The following is an 11858-nucleotide window of genomic DNA, read 5'->3' as shown; positions in this document are numbered from 1 at the left end:
ATAAAAATAAAATTTTCTTAAAATTAAAAAAAAATTACAAAATCTTAGAAAATTGAAAATAAGAAAATCTAAATTTTTTTGAACAAATTGAAAATTAAAAAAATCTAAATTATTTTAAAAAATATAAAAATTTATAAATTTTTTTTAATTCTAAAAAAATTAAAAATTTTGAAAAAACTGAAATATGCTAAAAAATTTTTAAAAAATTTTAAAAATTTTTAAAAATAAAATAAAAAAATTAAAATTTTAATAAAAATCCAAAAAAATTCATAAAATATATAAAATATTACAATTGTAACATTAAAAAAATTGAAAAAGTTTCATAATTTTTTAAAAAAAATTTACAAAATTTTTTAAAAATTTTAGATTTTATTATATTCAATTTTTTAAAGTTTTTATGAATTTTTTAAATTTTAAGAAAATTTTATTTTTTAAAAAATTTTCATTTCTTTTTTATTTTTCAAAAAAATTTTGGATTTTTTTATTAAATTTTTGAGATTTTTTAAGTTTTCACATATTTTTAAATTTTTTTAAATAGTTTTTTTAATTTTTAAAATATTTCAAATTTAAAAAAATTTATTTTAAAAAATTTATTTTAATGTTAGCGTGGCAACTCATGATATAGTGTTTACTTTTATTTTTTTTATACATATCATCATCCATTGAATGTTCATGCTATATTAATAAGTTGACTGACTGTTAATCTTATATACTAAAGTAGATGATAAAATAAAAAATTAAAATATCAAACTAAAAATTTTAATTTTTTAAGTATCAAACCGACAAAAATAAATAGTATATGGTTCATTTTTATATTTAATCTTATGAAATATTAAAAAACTATTTGATAATATTTTTATATATTTTTAATAAATGAAAACAAATAAAATAGATCAACTTTATCAAACTAAATTACGAGTTTTTAAGTGAAAAATATAAATTAAAGAGAGACTTTTGTTCTCAAAATAAAAACATATAAAATCAAAAGAAAGTTTAGACTAAATAAAAAAAATAACGGATAATAATATAGTTCTCCTTATAATTTTATAAATTATTGACGATTAAAGCATAGACTAAATAAAAAATATTAACAGGTGATAATATAGTTCTCTTTATTATCTGAGAAAGATATTAATTCCATCCAAAACAATACCAAGTATCGTGTTATAAGAAAAAAAAAGTATTATTACAAAAAATTGTTTTTGAAGAAGCTACTAAATAATATTGAAATAATGATAAAAGAGTTCGAGAGAAATTATGAGCCTAATAAGCGTTATTAGTGAGAGTAAAAAATTGGTAAGGAAAAGACATTCCTTCTTTGGAAGATTCACCTGTTCAAATTTACAACCTAGAATCTACTCGCTACCCCTAACACACTTCTAGCACTGCGCATGGGACTAAGTTCGTAATTCACTACTATCAATTTAACATTGTCTACGTGTCAGTCTGAAAAAGCGAGTAGCAAATAAATTATAGACAGTTGAGAAGATAAAAGCTGAAGCGTTATATTTTTTTTCTAATAATCTTTCCCTCGTTTTGTTGTATTTCAAAATTCAAAAAACGACGCAGCAACTCTCCACTTTCTCTGATAAATCAGTGATTAAGAAAAAATCCCAAAACAAAAAATCAGATAAAATAAATGGTATGTGATTTGCTGAATCGAGAGTTAGGGTTGGGGATAATCACAAGGTCATTGGTGAGATTTCTTGATCGTACGGTGTGCAGAGCCATGGGATGTTTCTTCGGATGTTTTCGCGACAGAGACGATCGCTCCCGCCCTCACATCGTCTCCTCTTCCAAATCCACCGTACGTTTTCATTTTTTTTTTCATTTTCTTTCCAGTTTTATCTTTCTTCTGTTTGGTTCCTGAGAAAATCAAATTCAAGAAAGGCTTTCTTTCCTGGTCTTTTATATTTCTAAAGAGAAGAAAAACTTCAACAAATTTTAGGATAATGAAAAGTTGGTTTTGTATTTGTTGTTTGGGTAAGCAGGAGCGTGCAGTTTCTCGAAATCGATTATCATCTCTCTTTCTTGACGAAGGTAAATCTATCTATATTAAATTCTCTGGTATATTTGTGGAATTAGCTAATTTCAACATTTTCTTTCCTCAAACTTCAATTTTCCCTTTATTTGGTCCTAAAAGAGAAAGGAGATTATCCGTCCAATGATTTGGAGTCTCCAAAAATCGATAAAGGTCTCAAGGATGAGGTATGTTCATCGAGCTATTCGATTTAGATTGGTTGCTTTGTATGTTCAATGCGAATCCCAATTTTTACCTCCTCTTAGGCAAAATTCCTTAAAGCTTGTGGCACAATACCTGAGACTCCAGCTGAAATTCGCAAAGCGTCTCAGAAGTTTAAACAATCCCCGCCTTGTGCTGGAGATTCAGAGACTTCCAAATTTCGTTCTTGGCTTCCAAACACATCCATTGATAAGTTTCAGGATAAGCAATCTGATCAGCCCCCTACTCCTATCAAGCTTTTCGAGGCATTGGAGAGGAGGTCTGATTCTCCAGAAAATACACCTATCAGGTTTTATGGATGAATTCTTTTAATGTCGTCTGCTTTTTGTTCTGTACCCTTCTGATTCATCTTCACGAAATTGTGAAGCTGCCGGATAATTGATTGGTTCCATTTCTTTTATAGCTGTGTATCGAATGCTGCAAACACTGGGAGGCTCTCTATGGGTTCTACCGTAGGTAGTGAGTTGATGAGTGTTGATAAAACAGTCAAGATTGATATTGTTTCAACTTCCGCTTATGGAAGGAACAAGTCCGTGCGCTTTGAATGTGAATCTGATGCATCTTCTTCCAAGTCTGAAAATGGTGGTCAAAATCCACAGAAACTTGAATTACTAGGTTATCAAAGTGCATCCAAGCCCTCGCCATATCCAACCCCATTAAAGCTTTCTGATGAAATGCAAACCCCTGGAACTGTTTTTCCCTCAAATCTAGAAACCTTGGGAAATGGGAAGACTAGGATCAGGTCTCAATACGTTCATTCGGTTTTGAATCCAGTCGAAAATGCCTCTATGTTGAATGCAATGAAGGAAGAACCATTTAGCTCCAAACAGATGTTCAGTGATCTGAAAGAATGTCCTGAACAACCAGAAAATGCCACCCCCGAGCTGGAAGTGGGAGTAAAACAAACTTCTTTTGTGAAAGAGTCAGAGGAGGAAGGAAGCTTGTCTTCTTGGCTGAAGCCGAAACAGTATAACATCGATGATCGTTATAAAAATTTTCAGGCTACTTCTACCCAAAAACCTCATTTTGGTAGAACCCTTGGGGACAGGCCCATCATTGGTATGGTTGCTGCTCACTGGAATGAGGATGAGTCTTCCCATATCTCGCCCAAGTGGTGGGATGGGAATGGAATCCCAAATTCAACTAATAAATACAAGGAGGTAAATCTTTTTTCTGGCTGCTTTTGTTCGTGCAGAATAGATCTGTAAAATGATGGATGCTTGTTCTGTTTGCAGGATCAGAAAGTCAGTTGGCATGCAACCCCATTTGAGGAGAGGCTGGAAAAGGCACTGTCTGACGAGAGTCTTATCTCTCAGAGGTATGCTTGCTTTTTGCTTGCCAAATTCATTGTCTATGACGCTATTTTATATTGTTGTAATTTGATGGATAATAGTTTACTTCAAATCCTCTTCTTAACAAATTTCCTGGTCTGGCTAGTAATACACTCTGTAACTCCACCAATATCTACTTTCTGTATGCCTAAATTGGACTTGAGATGTTGTTGCATACTACTAGCTATGTTTTTTTTTTTTTTGTAAGTGAGCAACAATTCCTGTTTCTCTTTTTCTTGTTTTCTATTTTCCTAAATATTTTGTTGCTGAGTTGATTTTTAATATATAGTTATATTATATAAAAAAATATAAAGGAGGATCATATTGATTGACTTTAATCTAAAGTTCCTATTCTTTTACTAGTTAAAATATTACATTAACTTTGCTTTGACAGAGTATGTTGTCAACAAAAATGTACAATTAACATTCAAAATGGCCAGTCTAGCTTCTGGGGTCTCCAGTGTGAAGCTAAAGTCATTTTTCTGGCAACAATGTCTGTTTGAAAACTGAGAGTGTGCAATGGTGGAAGTACCTGTAAGAATGGCATTTAATACTTTGTTACATCACTATGCTTTTAGCACTGTTCCTATAAAATTATAAAAACACTAGTAGCTAGTTCTAGAAGGAACAAATTATAAACCCTATAATATAATTAAAACGCTTGCACAAGCATTTACCTACTTTTGATATGAACTGTTTTTGGGACACCTTTGGGTGGGATGTCTACTTCTTTGACCCCATTGTTGGCCAATGTAAACAAAGTGTAGGAATGGCTTTATATTTAATATTTTTGTTGAAGGTGACCTTTTTGCTGGATAATACATTGTAGATGAAGTCAAAACAGATGGAAGAGGATTATTTCATTGTGATTTTAATGTTGGGAAGACTCTAACAAGTCCCTTCCAATATTGGTACATTATTCAGATCGGAGTTGAAATGATTTTATTAATTAATAATGCTAATTCACTATACCAGCTGTTTCAACACCAATTATGATTGCTTGTTTTAATTACAGGAAGCATGTTAACCAGACACCGATGGCTCTTGATGAGACTGATGAAAGCGATACAGCTCTGTCTCAGCTGAGGCCTTCCCCACATTCCAAGTCGGTTGTTTCATTCTGACGATCAGCAATATCAATTTTCCATTGAATCTCAATTTCGCATTTAACGAGCCTAGATCTAATTGAGTCCTTTAAAACCAGAAAGAAGGGTCTAAATCATGAAATACAATGGCAGATTTGCCTTGAGCCATTTAAGGAAACTTTTCTTGGGAATCATGCTGTTTTAATAGTCATGTCAACAGGATGAGGATCTGCTTGTTGAAATGTATATCAGTGATTCAAATTATAAAAAGTTGTTTAAATGTTTTTAATATCATTGTGTAATACTTGGCACCATGGTTTTATACATCATTTTCTACCAAAGTTGCATTACATTGTCCTTAAAACCGAACTCAAAATTTTCTAGTCATACTGCTACCATTTTATGGTACTTACTAGATTACTGGAGGCCAGGGGGTGTTGTATAAATTGGGTGGTACCAATTTGATGTGGAAAAGTGTTAATTGTCATGTGTTGCTAATATGGTAGTGGTCTCTTGCATGTCCGGTGTCGCTATTATGCTAAGTCTTGCCCTTTCTCAATAACATTCACAGGATTAAAGGATTGTATAAGTATACAGTAAGTTACTTTTCACGTGCAAATAAGAGGATTAGGGAGAACGAGCTACTGGTAGATGCAGCAATCGAGTTGGGTTAAATTGAGGTTCAAGTTGGCAGATGGCCATTGAGGTTTGTGGGAGCTTGGACTAGATTTAGACCCCAAACTTCATAGTCGAAAGGAAGCTTACGAGTCATTGGGACTAATCTGGTGGCTTGATTTAATTGTCATTGAACGTAGCCTAATCTTCGTTCATTTCTGATTTTTGGGTATGAATTAGATTATGAAGCGCAATAGAGTATGATAAGACACAAACATTGCAATATGATAATTTTTAAAAAATTAGGACATGAATATGACATATGATAATATAAAATATGTTATATATATTATAATAATCAATTAAAAATATATAATAGACATTGAATTGATTTTTGAAAGGCAAATACTTTTATAAAGAAAATTTGATTGTAAGCATGATGGTAAAAGAATAGTGTCATAATTTACATGAAAAGTTTTTTTTTTTCTTCTTTTTTCATTTTTGCTGTATACGGTTAAATTTGATATGTATTTTGGTATATCAAAAATATTAAATGGTCCGATAGTATGCAAGAGGTTTTTGGAGACTTCGCATTTTTCTCCACGTCAACGCAAAGTGACTCTTTAATTGGTTGGTTCGTTGATCAGCGTCCTTTTAAACTTGTTCTGACGTGCGCAATTGAATGGTATTAATGATTTCAATTCCTTGATTAATAACCATAGAAGTATATAAATGTATAAAACGAGACAATTAGGAACTCAATTGGAGAATTAAAGGCTTCTAATTAGAAGTGGCAAAAAGATGGGTCTTAAATTAAAGGCTTCTAACTAAAAGTGGTAAAAGGATAGGCTATCACGTTGGGTCAAGATAGTTTTGAATAGGGTTGGTTGTCCAATTCGGAATTGACAGATTTTAATTCGATTTGATCCGATCTTGTAGGATCAATTTTTTTTTTTTAAATTGGATTTTGGGTTGGATATTATTAAAGAAGAATGGGGTCGGGTCGGGTTTGAGTTTTAGACAAATCCGACCCCATCCGATCTAATATTATATAAAATTTTATTTTTTAATTTTTTATTTATATATATTTTTATATATTTATATTTTAAAAAATAAAATTTTATTAATTTCGGATCGAATCGAGTACTGTTTATACAATTTCGGATCAGGTTCGGAACGAGTAAAAATCCACCCTATCCCGACCCGTTACCGTCTCTAGTTTTGAGTTTGCGTCATTTTTAATTTGATAGTTTTAGAAATCATGTTGTTTTGAGTTAAATCAACTTTGAATTTGTATTAAAATAACATTGATAATTAAGTTCTTAATAAAAAAATTCATTAATTTTAGTTTTAATATTAGGCTTGAATTATTAGGGATTTGAATCGAATTGATTTTAAATTTAAATTATTTTTATTTAAATTTCTTTAAATGTAGATTTATAATTTTTTTTTACTTATTTAGTACGGTCGGTTTAAAGTTTAGATTCATTATGCCCCATAGTTTAACTGATTATTACATCTTGCATAAATAAGAAAAATAGTATGATCACTAATGAGCTGTTATTTTCATTCAAAACTTAAAATATGTTCAATACCCTACAATTATTGTTGATGTCAAAATCTAGTGGTACTCACCCAAGACAGCGACCAAATCCTTGAAAGCGGTGGCTGCAACTTGTAAGAGAATAAAGTTAAAGAGTAATAAAGAAAGTGTAATAAAAAACAAAGGCTAGATAGAATTAGTTGTGTTTGCGATGCAATGCGGGGAAGGTTTTCGCTATCATATGCCAAGACAATTAGCATTGAATTCATTGCCAACAAACCTACGTAACCTCTGGCTGATTCTCCGCTGCGCAATAACACCTTTAGGATATTCGTTCCTTGTAGTAAGCCTCTTGTGTTTATCTTTTAACCTTGGAGCACGTTACTTTTTCAACAACCGCAACAATAATTGAGATTACTATTTAAACAGGAAAATATTTTTAAAAAATTCCAAAAAATATTGGGATCAAGGATAAATTTATTATTATATTAAGTCAAATTTCAATTCTGTCCATAATTTCAATTTCATTGAAATTTTTTCAGTTTATTTTTCAATTTTATTGGTTTTTAGATAAAAATGTAATGAAATTGAAGAAAAATCCTTATATTATTGAAATGTTTTAATTTTGTTAACTTTAATATAAAATTAAAAAATTTAAATGTATAATAAAATTCACTATTTAATCATATAACTCTATTTGTTTTACAAGAAAACAATTTATATATATTTTTATGTTTATTTGATAGAAAATTGATTGGTTAATGAAAAATGATTTAATGGTCAATTAAAAAATAAGGTTATTTTTTTGAAAAAAATATATATTTTTTTAAATTATTTATAAGTAAGATCATTTATCAAGCTCATGAGCATATAATTCAAGCCAAACCTTAAATATGATATTTTAAGGTTGGGCTTAATTTGATCCTATCAAAAATATTATTTTTTAATAAAATTTTTTTATTTAATTTTAATTAAAATATTAAAATATTAATATTAAAAATCTTGTAATATTTTGATTTTAAATATTTCTATAATTTTACTAAAGCTGAACTTTGAATATGATTATTTAAATTGTGACTTAATGTGATCTAACTAAAGTAATTTTATTTGATTTTAATTAAAAATAACAAAATATTAAAATATTAATACTGAAAGTTTTTTAATATTTTAATTTTAAATATTTACATGTTCCATATTATTAAACATAAATATTCTTAATATTCTAATAATAAATAATAAATATTTATATAGTAAATTTTTTTATTATTTTAATAATTAATATTATTTAAATATAAGTATATTATTTTAATAATATGGCAATTTTTAATATTTTTATTTTAAAATATAATATTTTATATTTTATTGACAAATGTATTTATATTACTATTTTAATAAAAATATAAATAAACAATACATTTATTATAATTTAATAATAAATATTTTCAATATAAAATGTAACTATTTTAATAATAAATATTGTTTAGATTTAAATAATAACTAATAATATTAAAAATATTATTATATTAAAAGAAATAATATTTCAAGAAAAGTAATGCTAATTTAAATATTTTAAAATATTAATATAAATAATAAAATAGTTTTGTTTAAGTGTTTAATATTAAATATTATTATTATTTAAATGTATAATAATTTTAATATTAAATAATTTCAATATTTTAATAACAAATAATTTTGATTATTTTAATAGTTATGTTAATATTCTTTGAATGGAAACCACTTTCTTTTGTAAGAAAATTATAGTTATGGTAGGTTTATTATATCTAAAAACAATATTAACTATTTTGTACACTTAAAAATTATTTTATTTAGATAAAATATTACAATGTATATTATTATGGACATAATTTGTAACTTTGGTCAAATTATCTTTTGTGTAAGAACAATATATAAACTATTTTATTATATTTTAAGTTTGTATGATATTATTATAATGATTTTATTGTGTTGTATTTTTAATTATTAATTGTTTTTATATTTTATTATTATTATCTTGGATAAATCTGAAAATATTATTTAAATAATTATGTGAAAAACATAACTTTGACGAAAATACTAATTTTTTAAAAAAAAATCAAAACACCAAAAAATATTTTTCATAGAATTATTCAAACAACGAAAAATATTAAATTTAAAAAAATAAACCCATTTTTCAAAAATTGTTCTTTAAAAGATATTCTCAATAAGACAAACGGAGTCATAATATAATAATATATTTGGCTTTAATTCCGTAAACATCAATCCTAATAATTCCAAGGAAAAAATTACTAGTATATTTTTATGCTGGAGTTTGTATTATTTAGTGTATCTCTACAAAATATTATAACAAAGATTTTTATAATACATTAAAATTTAATTAATTATTAATTCTGCATTTAATATGAGAATCCAAAGTATCACTAAAAACAAACTCAAAAATGTACTCTGAATTTTGTATGTGATGTCAAAATTATAAATTATAATTAATATGATACTAAATCTCTACTATAATTAATGACATATTTAAATAATTTTGTAATATGGTACTCATTTTTTAATATAATTATATATTTATTTAAATGATGATATATAATAAATAAATAATTTTATAAATATCATATTAATTAATAATTTATAATTTAAATATCATATTAAAAATTTTTAAAATTTAAATATAATATTAAACATTTTAATTTAATTAAAAAATCATCGTTTACCCGATTATGAAGTCTAAACATGAAAAAAAAAATGAAGCCGCCGGGTCCCACCTACCTACAAGGGGACCCTAAAAAAACTTATCATTGCAGCCAGATCTAGAAGTTGGTGAGGCCATAAAGGCTGTGATATGCGGTGAAAATTGTCAGTGAGGGGATCGGAGAATTGGCAAATATTTGCAGTGAACAACAATGGTGGTGAAGGTTTATGGGCCGGACTTTGCTTCCCCAAAGCGTGTGATTGTGTGTCTTATTGAAAAAGAGATTGAGTTTGAGACTGTCCCTGTAGATTTGCTCAAAGGAGAGCACAAACAACCTGAATTTCTCAAGTTGCAGGTCACCTTCAACCTTTTCCTTCTTTTCCTTTCTTTTCTTTTGATTTTGTTTTTGAAAATGATATAATCATGTTCCATTTTCTCAGTGAAGATTATGTTTACAATCTTCTCATCTTTTCTGCTCTGTGCAGCCTTTCGGAACAGTTCCTGTTGTTCAAGATGGAGACTATACTTTATTTGGTAATCACTCTCCTTTCTCTTACCTGTAAATTCAGATGATGCTTTCTCCCCAATTTTTTTGGTTCTTTTAGAAAATATAAGATAAAACAAGGGTTAAGGCTTGATTTAACCGATTCTGTACCTATAAAAATAATTCATGTACCTAAATTTTTTTATCAAGCATTTTGCCCTACTCACTAATTTTTATAACTGTAAACTGATGTGATAAAAAAAAAAAGACCAATAATATCATAATATATTATATATTTTTGTTGATTAGTATTTGTCACTTCACTATTCCGATTAATGGACAAAATATTTAAGGAAAATAAAATTCGAGTAGTTAATTATGAATTTTTTATAGAGATCTAATCAATATATAATTGAGAAGGCAAATTACCAGTTAAAACTAAAAAAAGAAAAAAAAAAAAAGGGACAAAGAATGGGTAGCAGACCAAATTTTTTCTTGATATCAAATGAAATATTAATCAGAGTTGAAATCACTGAAGTGAGTGTTATGTCGGAAATAATCTGCCTCTAACAATTCATCTTGTTGTAGTGTTTCATATTCATTTTCCAGTCTTCTAGTTTCTTTCTACTGACTTCAGGATTGTACTTAAAAGAGAAAATATATATATAAAAGAAAAGAAATTCTGATGACAATAAAACAAGAGTTTTTGGATGACTTTTCTGGGTTGGGCATGAGAATACACTGAAATTAAAAAAAAAAAAAAAAAAAAAACCTAAAAGGCAATTGCTACTATGCGTAAACTATAATTATATCTTTTACATGAAGATAGAAAAAGGAAGGAAAAAGTGGGTTCCCTTCCCTACAACTTAAAATTAATCATAGTGACTGGACAATTATACTATACTATACTGTATATATATAATTGCAAGAATATGATCAACTAAGCATCATTATGTATCCAGGAAGAGTTGAATTTTTGAGTGCTTACTCTTTGGCAAAGTGCTTACTATTTAATAAGATGGACAATCTAATACTTTATTCGGATGACGGATGAAAATTTGGATGGACGGTGAGAATCCCTTCTTCAAGCCTTCCAAATGAAGCCTAATTCATTTTCTAGCTACAAGTTTTTTTTTTTTTTTTTTAACTTTTATTTTATAAATGATGAGTCTTATAATGTGGGATCCGCAGAATCCCGTGCCATCATTAGGTACTATGCAGAAAAATACAAGTCACAGGGAACTGATCTTCTGGGAAAGACAATAGAGGAAAGGGGTCTAGTGGAAAATTGGCTAGAGGTTGAGGCACAAAGCTACAACCCTCCAATTTTCGCCCTAACTCTTCAAATCCTGTTTTCTCCCAAGTTGGGGTTTCCTCGTGATGAAAATTTGATCGAAGAGAGTGAGGAAAAGCTTGCCAAAGTGCTGGATATTTATGAGGAGAGGCTGTCAAAGAGCAAGTACTTAGCTGGTGATTGCTTCAGCCTTGCTGACCTTAGCCACCTGCCATTTACTCAGTACTTGGTGGGCCCAATGGGAAAGGAATACATGATAAAGAGCAGGAAGCATGTGAGTGCTTGGTGGGATGATATTAGCAGCAGACCTTCCTGGCAAAAGGTTCTCCAGCTCTATTCTGCTCCTGTTTAAAAATATGAAATGAGGCAATTTCAGATGTGCCTTTTGAATAAGGTCTACTTTGTTTTAGCTGTTTGCTTTCAGATCTTGGTTTATCTGTGTTTTGAGAACTTATCATCATCCTATGTTGCCATACTATAATCCAATAACATGATGATTGGGGTGTTTTCTTTTATACTGCAACGAACCAACTGTTTTTCTGAAGTCTTCTGCACAACAGCAGCTGTACCAT

General features: G+C 28.4%; 2 protein-coding genes across 2 annotated transcripts; both read left to right on the top strand.

Annotated features, from left to right (window-relative positions):
• Positions 1-1550: 1550 nt before the first annotated feature.
• JASON (aspartyl/glutamyl-tRNA(Asn/Gln) amidotransferase subunit) lies at positions 1551-4947 on the top strand. The gene is made up of 7 exons (XM_022904163.2): positions 1551-1807; positions 1992-2040; positions 2144-2208; positions 2287-2531; positions 2646-3402; positions 3478-3560; positions 4589-4947. Exons 1-7 carry the CDS (start codon positions 1640-1642, stop codon positions 4695-4697), a joined length of 1476 nt encoding a protein of 491 aa, XP_022759898.2. The 5' UTR covers positions 1551-1639; the 3' UTR covers positions 4698-4947.
• Positions 4948-9675: 4728 nt separating this feature from the next.
• LOC111305671 (glutathione S-transferase F9-like) lies at positions 9676-11801 on the top strand. Its single transcript, XM_022903400.2, has 3 exons — positions 9676-9863; positions 9994-10042; positions 11184-11801. Exons 1-3 carry the CDS (start codon positions 9720-9722, stop codon positions 11636-11638), a joined length of 648 nt encoding a protein of 215 aa, XP_022759135.1. The 5' UTR covers positions 9676-9719; the 3' UTR covers positions 11639-11801.
• The last annotated feature ends 57 nt before the right edge of the window (positions 11802-11858 follow it).

Source organism: Durio zibethinus, chromosome 21 (genome assembly GCF_047325235.1).
Source record: "Durio zibethinus cultivar Kanyao isolate XHJ-2024 chromosome 21, ASM4732523v1, whole genome shotgun sequence".
NCBI classification, from domain to species: domain Eukaryota; kingdom Viridiplantae; phylum Streptophyta; class Magnoliopsida; order Malvales; family Malvaceae; genus Durio; species Durio zibethinus.
Note: the sequence above shows the minus strand (reverse complement) of the source record. Positions and strands in the feature narration are given on the sequence as shown.